The 13177-nt window shown below is 33.1% G+C and overlaps 1 protein-coding gene across 1 annotated transcript in view; it reads right to left on the bottom strand.

Annotated features, from left to right (window-relative positions):
* Window positions 1–13177, bottom strand: part of KIF18A (kinesin family member 18A) — a gene marked incomplete at its 5' end in the record, with an annotated part of 72386 nt that overhangs the window by 39551 nt on the left and 19658 nt on the right. Inside the window, 2 exons of the mRNA XM_081063721.1 lie at window positions 2876–2997; window positions 8685–8849. Of these exons, the coding sequence (XP_080919847.1) occupies window positions 2876–2997; window positions 8685–8849 (287 nt within the window). The remainder of the gene's footprint in view (window positions 1–2875; window positions 2998–8684; window positions 8850–13177) is intronic.

The following is a 13177-nucleotide window of genomic DNA, read 5'->3' as shown; positions in this document are numbered from 1 at the left end:
ATATTCTGTGGAAAATTCTGCATGTATGTTCATTAGGAATATTGGCCTGTGATTTTCTTCTCTTGTGTTGCCCTTGTCTGGTTTTGGTATCAGAGTAATGTTGGTATCATAAAATAGACCTTTCTTTTTTTAGGAAGAGTTTAAGAAGAATTGGTATTAAACTTGGAATGTTTAGTAGAACTCACCAGTGAAGACATCTGATCCTGGACTTTTGTTTGTATGGGGGTTTAAATTAGTGATTCAATCTCCTTACTAGTAACTAGTCTGTTCAGATTTTCTATTTCTTAAAGATTAATTCTTGGTAGGGTGTATGTTTCTAGGAATTTCGTCCAGGTTGTCCAATTTGTTGATGCATAACTGTTTGTTGTAGTCTCTTATGATCCTTTGTATTTCTGTGGTATGAGTTATAGTGTTGCCTCTTTCATGGTTGATTTTATTCATTTAAGCCTTTGCTTTTTCTTGGTGAGCCTAGCTAAAGGTCTGTCAATTTTGTTTATCTTTTCAAAGAACCAGCTGTTGGTTTCATTGATCTTTTTCTTTCTTTTTTTAGTGTCTATTTCATTTATTTCTGCTCTGTTCTCTGTTATTTCCTTCCTTCTACTAACATCGAGCTTTGTGTGTTCTTTCTCTAGTTCCTTGAGGTGTAAAGTTATTTGAGACTTTTTTTTTTCTTACTTGAAGAAGACATTTATCTTTAGGAATTTTCCACTTAAACTTGTTTGACCACATCCTATAAATTTTGGTATGTTGTATTTCCACTTTTATTTGTGTCAAGGCATTTTTTAACTTCACTTTTGATTTCTTCCTTGACCCACTGGTCATTCAGTAGCATGTTTAATATTCACATATTTGTAATTTTCTAGTTTTCTTCTTGTAATTGATTTCCCGTTTGATATGACTGTGGTCAGAAAAGATGCTTGATCTGATTTCAGTATTCTTAAACTTGTTAAGACTTGTTTTGTGGACTAACATGGTTTATTGTGGGGAATTTTCCATTTGCACCTGAGAAGAATGTATATGCTGCTCTTGCTTTTAGATGAAATTCTGTATATATTTTTTAAGTCCATCTGGTCTAATGTATTGGTAAGGCCTATGTTTTCTTATTGATTTTTCTGTCTGGATAATTTATCCATTGATGTAAGTGGGGTGGGTGTTAAAGTCCCCTACCATAATTGTATTGCTTAAGTACAATTGGTCTGTTAATATTTGCTTTATATATTTAGGTGATTCTCTGTTGGGTGCATAAATATTTACAAAGGTTACATATTCTTGTTGCATTAACCCCTTAATCATTATGGAATGTCATTCTTTGTCTTTTATTACAATCTTTGTTTTAAAGTTTATTTAAAGTCTCCTTTAGCTTTTGCCTGCCTGGAAAATTCTTCATCTGTTCTTGAATTCTGAATATTTTGCTGGGTAGAGTATTCTCTTGAAATATATTGAAAAATATTTTCTTTTAGCACTTTAACTATATATTAAATCAGCTTTTTGCCTCCACTGAATAAAGTCCTGTTAAGACAGTTCATCATCTCCATTATTTTTATGTCATTTAATCCTTTCAAATTCTTTATGAACATTATAATCTATTTTAATAAATAAGAACACGAAGGCTTAGTGGGGTTAAATAATTTATGCAAGATTATATTGCTAAGCTAAACTAGAATTCATGACCAACCCAAACTCATATATTTCTACTATGACTTATTGCCTCCATTTGTATAATGCTTTGGTTTTACCAAATTTTTAAATAAGTAAGAATTAGTCAGAAATCTTTTTGCTCATTTTGAGGCAAAAATTTATTTTGAATGTATTAATCTCTTTGGTTTACATAACAAATACAGTATGTTTAAAATAAATTAATGTTTCTGTCATAACTTTAGCTCTTGCAGGTTGTCTGAGTACTAATTATTAGGTTGGTGCAAAAGTAACTGTGGTTTAAAAGGTTAGAAATTGCAAAAAACTGCAATTACTTTTGCACTAACCTAATAAAAAATATTCAATATCTGCTTAAGGTATACATAGCTAGTATGGGGAGATGAGGTTGAGTTTGTATCCATAGAAGAACATCTCCCTAAAGTTTTTCCTGTGCTTTTTCTTATTTTTTAAAATAACTACCTTAATATGATTTCCCTTACATCAAAAGTATGGAAAATTAATTACTAAGTATTAGAGAACACTAGTAGAACTCCAGTAGAATTTTGGACTTGGAGAAGGCTCTGAGAGAAATAAATTTCTCACTTTTCCATAACTTGAAATTGAAACCTAAGGAGCTAAATGACATATTGAAGGTAACGAAAATAAAGATTAAGTTAGAGATTTTGCTATTATGTTTCAAAAATTAAATGATATTTCTATTGAGCTAGTGAAGAGAGCATGAAAGAGCTAGTATATCATGCTATAAAAATTGGGATATTTGATGTAAAAAATATACATTTTTAGTAACTTCAATTTAATGATAGCAAAATATCATTCTGAATTTTAAATGCTTAAAAACTACTTAAATATTTAGTTATTATTAATAGTAACTGCTTGTAAGAGGGGAAATGGATGGCTAGAAGACAGGTAGAGACAGACTCCTTTTCACTATATAGGTATCTTTGGAATTTTGCATTATATAGCATAGATTACACAAAATAATTAATTTTTAAGAAAAATGATTTCAAAAATATAAAGCAGTACAAAAATTTAGTTGGAGGAGAACCACATCTTTTATACTTTCACAGTGTTTTATAACTCTGCATGCATTCTGATGCAGGCAGACAATTAAAAACAATGTATCCTGTACCAGGTAAAACACAGTTTTTTGGCAGTGGAAAACTTCCAGCTTCAGGTCCTTAGGTCTACAGTTGCAGAATAGGTAAATACATGTACTTACGCCTCAGTTTGCCTGTGCTGCTGTTCTTGGAGACAAGCTAGATCCATGATATGTTTAATTTGTGCTTTCAAATCTTTGTTCTGGAGGTGCAAATGATGACAATGAAGATCTTTATTGAGTTCCTAGAGAAAATAATGCAAACTATAAATCAGATTCATTTAAGAATGTAAAAGTTCAACCAATTTTAATGAAACGTATTTCACATTGGTGTCCATAGTTTTAATGCTTTTACATAAGCTATGATATGCTTAGAAACAAAAATAAGTGTTCTGGTTTAAGAGTCTATAACTTACAAGCAAGGTAAGATTCAAGTTTCCTCAGAAACTGAGGAAGGGTCAGAAACTAGTCCCTGAGCACTATATGTAAAGATGGACACTCCCCATCCACAACAGTCTGTCATAGCATTGATCAGTAACTATTTATTTATATGTTTATAGTTTCTCTGTCTGTACTAGATGGTAGGGTTCACCTGCAGAACAGGAGCTGTCTCAAAATAGTTCAGTGTTATAGCCCCAGTGTACAGTGTCTGGAGTTACATGCTGTAACAACTTCTTGCTTTCACCCAATCGTGGTATAAGCTTCATCCTACAACGAAAGTGTGAAAACGTCTTTAGTCGGTTCTCCTTTTCCTAAGTTTCATGTCTGTAGGCCCAAGTGCTATCAAACCTACCACCTGAAATTACTAATCTTTCTTCAAACTTACTAAACCTTAAGTATGAAAAATGTCAGCTAAGTGGTAATACTGAGGTATGACTGGTAATCATCCAATAGCGTCTTCAGAATCTTTAATTGGGAAAATTTCAGTTAATATTAATGAAAGGCAGTGAAAATTTTTGAACATTGTGAGGGGCTGAGAAAACAATGCCATAGGCAAGGGAGCTATGCCTGGAAACATTTTCCTGGGGACAATTCCCATAACCCATTTTAGCTTTTCAATATTCCTTCCAACCTGCAGTTGATCATTAATTCTCTAAAAGCTTAGTTTGTTGTTGTTGTGTTTTTTCTTTTTTTGTAATACTACTTATGCCAGTGGTAGGCTCAACTATGACAGGGAAACAATGTCATTCTTTGTGTGTGAGATATTACAGTTCGGGTTAGTTATATGACTCATGATTATGTTTCAGAAATACTCTAAGTATTTTACAGAAAACTCTCTTTAGGGAGTCAGTATGATATGGTTAGAGTTATAGGCCTATGTGAGATGATTTTAGAGATGGTCTCAGCCATGACACAAATGAAACTTTACGCCAAGAATACGATCATTACGTGGATTAATTTATTGGACTAAAATCAAGAGCCTGACTATGATCTCTTTAGTGTCATCCAGTTAGAAAATTCAATGATCCGAATAGTCCAAACATATTTGCCAAATACTCCATCATTTCTTTAAAAAAAAAGTCCGTTATGTGTTTCCACTGTTAATCGTATTCCTTTATTGTTTTTGAATCACACTTCTTTTAAAGAGGCAAGCCGTGATTGTATAATTATATTATTCAAAAATATCATGGACCTTGGCTAGCCTGTCATCTTTGGAAAACCAAGTTTACAATTTGAATCTTTTCTTGTCTTGATACAGTAATGACTGAATCTGATTAAAAGAGCATGGCCTACTCTGAGAATTACAAGTAGGTTAGTAACGGCTGAATTGAAGAATATAATGAGAGGTGATATATAAAACTTGAGAGGTATATTCAGGTGCCATGCTAGGCCTGGGAAATCATAATAGAGAGATTATATTAAGGAGAAAGCACTGAAGAGTGATGCGATCATTTCATTTCATTGCAATAGAGAGAATGAATTGCAGTGGAATAGAAATGGAAGCAGAAAGACCAAATGTAGCAGTCCACTAATGGAGGTAGGAGTCTGAATTAGGGTAGTAGCGGGGGAGACAGAGAGAAATGGATGGATTTAAGAGGTTAAGAGGTAGATAATGCAGGAGGGCACAGAAAAAAGAGCACCGATTTGAAAGTCACAGTACAGTGTATGACTGTGGATAAGTCCTTTTATGAAATTATAGCTCAGTTTGCTTATGTAGAAAATGATGGCTTATAAATAGGTAATTATTTCACCTGTGATAACATCCACAGAAAAAAAGAATTGAGAGTGGAATTAGGGTAGTGGGAATGGATAGTTTTAATTTTAATTTTTTTTTTAAATTATAATAACATGCATTAAAAACAAGGCTTTAAAACATCAATCAGGTTCATATTCAGGTGTGGAAAATTCTGCTTAAGCGAGTTATAGAAGACAGATTGCTAGAAAAATTTGATTTAACTATATTAAAATATTAAATTTATTGAAAATAACCCAAATAATATTAACTTTGTAAATGCTACTAAGTAGATAAAAAGGCAAAAACAAATTAGCTGTAATAACGCTAAAAAGAAAACCATACCATTTTTTAAATTGGGAGCTTAAGAAAATATGAGAAAGGAAAGGCAAACTAGTAAATTTCTACGTATATTTTTCTGCCACTTTAATACTAAACAAATTCTTAAGTAGTTCTCTAGTTATAAATTAAATGTTGATAATAAGACATTAAATTTTAAGTATATACATTCAGACAAGTGTGGTGAAAATCCTCTAGTAATAACATTTTAAAACTATATATTGATTTTTTAATGAATGTACTAATGCCACTTGAACTGTACACCTAAAAATGGTTAAAATGGTAAATTTTGACATATTTTACCACATGCAAAACAATATTTAGACCCTTTATGAGAAAGCTTTTGTTGACTGGAAGAGTTAAATATTCTATTAGAACATCATGACCATAAGTAATAGCAACAAAGAAAACTAAAGAATCTAATAGTTATGTTAAAATAAGGTAAAAAATTTAATGCTAACCAAAATGCTTGCCATTTTAAGTCATTTAGACAATGATCATCTTGAGAATAAGACTTCTTCAGATATACATGGTCTCTAACAAATAAGTGAAACTTATTAAAATAAGTGAAACAAACAAAAAACTACTATAACATTCAATGTCTATTAACTTTTCAAGAGAACGAGCTCTTGTATACTTATTGAGAAACATTCCTTTGGCCAGGAATATCAGCTGTTTTCTCTGAAGTCTTTTTATTCAGACTATGGCTTGGGTACTCTGATGGAGGCTGTCACGTTCTATGATGAGCACCTACAGTTTTAGATACCTCACACCTAGCATGGAGTTACGTTGTGTAAACCTAGATAATCCCTATAATAGTTTATTGATTACCCATTGTCTGTTTTTGCTTATTCCTTTTAAGTAAACCAAGTATGTCCATTGTATCACTTAAAGATGAGTATAGCAGTTTTAAAAAATGCATTTTAGTGTTCTACTAGAATAGATACCCTTAGTATTGCAAGAATGGAAAAATGACTTTTAAAAAAGGTAAAATTGTATGAATGCGACCTCCTCTCTCCCAGCTGGGAGATCTACATAGCTTTGTGATCAGATTCCCAAAGGCATCTATGATCCCCCGAAATCAGAATGGCTGTTTTGGAGGAAAAATGGGAAATGTGTTTTATAAGGAAGCTAACTCTGTTGTGCTCTTTTTGTACACCTATCTTTGGCTACTGATGTTATTGTTGCTTGGAATATTAGTAAACTAATACTTACCAATCGTCTATTGTATGTTAAGTGGTGGTAGGTCTTTGCATATACTATATCATAGTGACTTAAATATATTCTAAAGATGAGATATTAAGACAATGAAATTGAACAACTTGTCCAAAAATCATATAAATTAACGTCAGAGTTAGTATTCAACACAACTGTTAAGTAACAGAATTACCAACCACTTTGACTCCAAAGTCTACGCTCTTCCCAATTTTTACATTCTCTCTGTAAGGAATACTATAGAGTGTTTATCAATTAAGTTATATAAAATATTATTTAAGTATATGCTGTATGTACTACATTTAATTTCTAATACATTGAACTAACTGGAATGCTTTCAGCAAGACATTGTGAAGACTTTTAGAATTATTGAGCATGTAGATTAAGTTGTCTAACTCTCAAATGAATCTCCATGCTAATGAACTATTCAGTTTGTCTTTGGCCTTCTTCTTAAAAAATAGCGTATCTGCTGCTTGCTGCTTGCAGCTCCTTTCCATACTCTGAACTGTCGTTATTGACTACCCTGGGTAGTCTCCTCTCCAGTTTGAGCTTTAATGTTAAAAAAACAAAACAAAACAAAACTAAAAACAAAAGCCATTTACAGCTATAGCTCCAATCAGAATCCATTTTCCTGGTCATGATGCATTGGATACTATCTTTGAATTATAAGAAAAGATTGATATCCTTGAATATTAACAATCACTAGCTGCGTCCATTTATTACTGAATATTTTATACTTTATTTCATTGTATGTTTCATTCTAGTGCTTTCTTTTAGAAATTTCAAGATTCTAGGACGAGATACCAATTAACTGATACAAGTACAGAATTTTAGAAGAGTATCATTGAAGTAAAGCTGCTCCTCCTTTAAAAAAAATGTAAAGAAGTTCTTTTAAAATATTAGGTATTTGGATCAGAATTACTTTGCAGCAGTTGTCTGCTAGTTGCTTATTCCTTATTTATTTACCCCTTCTTTTTTACTAAGAGAACTCTGATTTTGCTCCTGGTGACATGTCCAGCAAAAACACCTATCCAAGTTCCCTTATATCTAGAGATAGCCATGTAACAATTCTAACCAATAAGATGTCTGTTAGGAATTTCTGAAAGTTTCTGTTGTCCCAATACAGACATCCCTTATGTTTTCTTTTTTTCCTCCTCTTCTGACCTAAGTGTGAACTTGAGACTAAAAATGGAATAGTGACATTGCAACTATGAAATGACAAATATAATGACACTGAGGACATTTTGGACATACTGTATTAAGAATAAACTGCATATTTCCAAGACTTATTATTGTTAAAGGAACAAAAATACAGCCCCAACTCGTTAAGACAGTAAAGTCAGATTTCTATAATCTTGTGGCTGAACACAATTCTCAACAGATTCTTTATCTGTCACCACTCTTACAAATATAATCTTTTGCCATTCTAGGTAGAGTATCTTCAGTTTAGTATTTACATACACCTGCATACAAGTCAGCCTTCTTTAGCCATAATACAAGTAATGGTGACCACATTTAAAACTATTTTTGCACAAAATATCAAGTATTAAAACAAACAAAAATTACTTCCATGATGATTCCTCAAGTAGTTTGAAATAGAATTACTTTATTCTAACTCAAGAGTTAACTCATAAAAGGATTCAATTGCTTCAGAATGACATTTAAAAGTAACTTTACTCTTCTGAAAGGACAGAAAAGGCAAATCTAGTAGGTAATTAGCGAGGCAGATAGTATATTCAGTTAAAAACACAAAAATTAGTCCATTAAATCTTGGAGAGATGGAGCAATAGTTTTCTTATGAAAGATATTCACTCAAGAACCAAGAATGACAATATGATTAAAGAGCTCAGTTCTTACAAAATAAGTCTGAATATACAGGTATACTTTGTTTTATCGTGCTTTGCAGACACTGTGTTTTCATCAACACTGAGGCAAGGCCCTTCACCACAAAATGATTATGACTTGCTGAGGGCTCAGAGAATGGTTAGCATTTTTTAGCAATATTTTTAAATTAAGGTATAAACATTGCTTTTCAAGATATAATGCTATTGCACACTTAAGAGACTACAGTATAGTGTCAACATAACTTTTACATGTGCTGGGAAAAATTCATGACTCGCTTTATTGTGATATCTGCTTTCTTGCAGTAGTCTGGAACCAAACCCACAATGTCTCCGAGGGATTCTTGTACGAACACATCTGTACCTTTGGAATATGACCATTTTGACCTAAGAGTCCCATTTCGGTTTCGACACGATGGAGCCAATTCGTATTCTCATCAAATTGCTTCAGTTCCTCCTCCCTTTTCTTCTGCAGGTAGCAGTGACGAGTTTTCAACATTGCAAGTCTATGATCTCGTTTGCAAGTAGCCTGAAAAACAATACATTTGACAGTCAATGCAATTTTTAGATTTGATGCATGTGATATTAGTAAAGTAGTATATTTTCTTATAAGTGTGCTATTGTGGTCTATTAAGTGAGGCTGTACGTTTGTACTTACAGCTATTTTCCCTTTGAAATCTCACAATACTACTGCTTGCAGGAAAATAAAGATTGAGGTGTCAGTCATTTTTATAAAACTACATGTTGAGAGTTTATGGCTTTAAGAAATACAATGGCCAAATTGAAGACTAACATTTGTGTGTGTGTGTGTGTGTGTGTACTAAAATACATTCCTTTAAATGTTACATTTGAAAAGTTCATATATGGTCTGATTAAGTCCCATGATTTCCTTACTCAAAATTAAAACAGTCCTGCTCTTATCTTTACTCCAATATGAAAGATGTAAAGAAATAAAATATTGCACCGTTCTGGTTTTGTCTATAAGCCTTTTAGATTGGATCGTGCAAATTACAGAAAATAGAATGGTCATAAATAGCTGATCTTGCCTGATGCACAATGGATATTGTGAATATTTCTGGTGTTTTACCTAGGCATGAAACGGGATAAAAACTGGCCTTTTGGTTTTTTACCCCAAGGGTCTTGCACCCTAACATGGGAACTGTGGGCCAGAGTAGCTTGACCTGCCTGGGCTGTATGCCAAGAAGATACTGAACTCAATATGATGGCTGGACCTGAGATAATAGATCCCCATGGATTAGAACAAGTTTCTGCAGCTGATTTTGGAAGTAGGGAACTACATGAATGAAAAAACGAACAGGAACTACACTGGAACTGAGTCAAAAGTCCCTACTCTCTTTAGGGGATAATATCTTCTTCCTTATTATTTTTTATAAAATATGTAGTGAAATTTTGGGGAAAAGCCAGGCATTAAAGAGATTTGCACAACTGTGAAGTAATGTCCCTCTTCTAACTACATCTTTTTGTTTGTTTTATAAAATGTAACCAGTTATTTTTCATTAAAGCGTTACTTATGTTATCTTACAATGGGCTAATCAATTATTTTCAAATTAATTAATACATAAATGTATTTTTGTAAATCTCAGGGTAAATTTCTAATATGGGAACATTGATAGGTGGAATCCACATTAACAAAACCTCTCTGAGGTCATAAATAATTTCTTTAAAGCAGAAAAGGGTCTTCAAACCTGAAAAAGTTTAGAGCCACTGCTATGACACAAGGCAGTGATATGTGGCTTCTTGACTTTCTTCTGCTATTCAGCAGGTGTGAAAATTCAGGTAAGTCAACCGCCGTGGGTCTTCAGTGGGGTTTCCAGTTGGGAATTCCTGCCCGTTCTCAGGAAGTTTTTCTGCTTTCCGGTTCCCGAATCCTGAGATATATACTGTTTTCTGTTCTCCACGATGAATCATTTTCACAAAGTGACAGCCGATACTACCAACCACCTGGGTTCAAGGAGCCAATTTTCCCAATTTCCCGACCAACTTTTCTCGGGATTTGGAAATGGGAAAGTGAAAAAAATTCCTGAGAACGGGTGGGAATTCCCGCCTGGAATCCCTAGTCTTCAGTAACCTCATCTGAAAAATGAACATAAAAGTAGTGTACCTGCCTGAAGGAAGGCAGTTAAATCAAATTGTGCTTATTTCGCTTTAACATTTTTAAATGTTGTAGATATTCTTAGAAACCAGAGCAGAAAATGATCTGAGGGTGTGATGGCAGTCAATATTTAACACCAAAACAACCCTAATTGAAAAACCCTAAAAAGTATATTTTTGAGGTTTTACTTCTAACACTTATGAAATGTATCCTCTATGATGGTTCTCCATGGGGACATTTTCCATCAGGGCACTCCTACTCAATCACTGTTCTGAAATAAAGTGCAAGTAAGTATTTAGGAATAAATTCTAAAATATACATGCTACACCCTGACATTAAAGTAAAAATTTTCCCGTTACAGTTTCAAAGGGCTTCCCATATTTTATTAACAAAATGCTCAGAATATCACAGAAGGTCTTGAGCATTAACATATAATTCGAAAATTTAGGTGTTACTATTGCCTTGGGCAAAAGGACCACTAATATGGTAAACTCATTATTTCACTAAAAATAATTTGCAAATTATCTTTATATGGCCATAAAATTACCCAGGAGCTTCATTTTAATACTAATCTCGAAGTCCATACTCTAGAACCATTTATACTTAACCCATGTACTTTTAGTGCTTCGGATAATAATCCTCTTTTGGAGGAGGTCCAAGAGATATATAAAAGTCCTTGCCTTAGCAAGCAGTTTATGAAGACTATATTTTGACACGTCTGTGTGTAAAAAACAAAATAAACAAAAAAATACTCAGCCTCTAGGTGCCTTTCTGTTTTACAACTGTTTAACTACAACCAATAAACTAGAGATTTTATCTCCATTGCTGACCTAGTCTCATAAGAACAGCTGTAAGAATTGGCAAATGTGAACTGAAATGAACAAAAGTAAGAAATCATAAAAGACAAGTGGGTTGAAAAAAGACTACTAAGTAGAAAAATAAAGATGAAAACAGAAAAAAATAAATAAAGAATGAGCCAAACCCATTCTCCTCCTCTATGTTTTAATTTTTCTAAGCTCTCACCTCTCCAGATTCAAAATTCAGTGGGGTAAATAAAATAGAGTAAAATAACCATATTTAAATTAGTTTGGGATTAAATAGACCAAGTTTATTCATTGTACTAAATAATATTCAAATGTTTAAAAAACGGCAGTCTGCTTCTAAGCTCTGATAATGTGCTATTCTTTGAACTATAAACATAGGTTGTAAAATGCCTGGCAACCTAAGTTTCCACAATCTGACCCACTATCCTTTCTGTCCAATTGACTGTCAATAATTCCGAATTTGGCAAATATGTCTTAAATTATGTGCCATCTCCAATCCATTCATAATGGTTAGCTCTGGCAACTTGAGATTCAGAAAGAGTATGACAATCAATCGATGATACCCGCTATGGACAAGGGATCGGGAATTGACAGGAAGTTTTGAGTAGCCATGTAGTTCCATACACACTGTCCCACAAATATGCTGTGCTCTGGTCAAATTGGCATCCTGTCTAGAACAAACTATTTCTATTTGTTTTTCTTCCATTGATGTTCTCAGGCAAGGCCTAGTATAAATCTCATCTCTCCACCAAAAAGACTTTCTGCACCACCACAATAGGAAGCCAGTGTTTTATCCTTGGAAAAGCTATAGCATTTGATAGTACTTACAGCAGAATGATGAAGAGTGCAGACTACACAGCCAGGGTTTAATATTGGTTCAGCCACATGAATTAGGTACATAAGCCCAGACAACTCACTTGAGTTCTCAGTGCCTCTGTTGCTCACAAATGATAATATAGGGTCTACCTCACAGGCTTGTAATAAATACTGCTATATGAATCAACCCATGCAAAGGACTTTGAAAAGTGTCTGGCACTTAGTGCTCAATAATATTAACTGGTTTTGTTATTGCACTACTAATTATAATATATGACAATCATTTAGTGCCTTATCATTTTTATATTATTTTATTGCTTCAACTAGCTTATAAATAATTTAAGGGTATACGACATCTCATACTTTACCTTTATTGTGTCTAGCACAATTCTTTGCATATAAACAAGTGTTCAATAAAAACTGTTATTAAAGGTTGAGATACTAAGTATAAGCTTACTGAATTTCCTGTCTTTTTTTCAAGAAATAAATCAGATCATTGCACCTTCAGATAAGTGACGTTAATTTAATGGATACCTATACAAAATCGAAAAGACATTATCCCCTCTGAAAATTAATCTGTAAGTGCCAATAATTGAGATAAAAATGTATAATTCTTAGAATACATCACATAGCACTATTTCAGAATACCGTTTAGCAAACACGTGAAAGGGGTTCACAACAGCAAATTGATATATTAATTCTATAAAATATTCTGTTATTTGGAAGTCATGAGGTTATCAAAAATACTGGCAAGATTTGTGCACTTCAAGAAAGTTAAAATACACATATAGCAACAAATCTCAAAGACATAAATTTAGTTTTCTTTTGCCTCTAAAGGATGTGAGCAACCTTTTAAATGCACCTTGTAAAACAAAATTGAGAAGACATTTTCTGTATTCAGTACATTGTATTATCAACTACAGGCCCTGGGCTGTACAGTAGACCTCTTGAGCTTACTAGTTTTGCATTACTGAAACTTTGTACGATGTGACTAATACTGCTTTGTTTCACTTTTCCCACAGCCTCTGGCAACAACCATCCTACTCGCCACTGCTACTTCAGAGTTTGAGATTTTTCATATAAATGGTATCATGTAGAATATGT

The sequence above is a fragment of the Rhinolophus hipposideros genome, assembly GCF_964194185.1.
Source record: "Rhinolophus hipposideros genome assembly, chromosome: 10".
Taxonomy (NCBI): Eukaryota; Metazoa; Chordata; class Mammalia; order Chiroptera; family Rhinolophidae; genus Rhinolophus; species Rhinolophus hipposideros.
The sequence above is the reverse complement of the archived record's forward strand: the minus strand, read 5'-3'. Positions and strand labels throughout refer to the sequence as shown.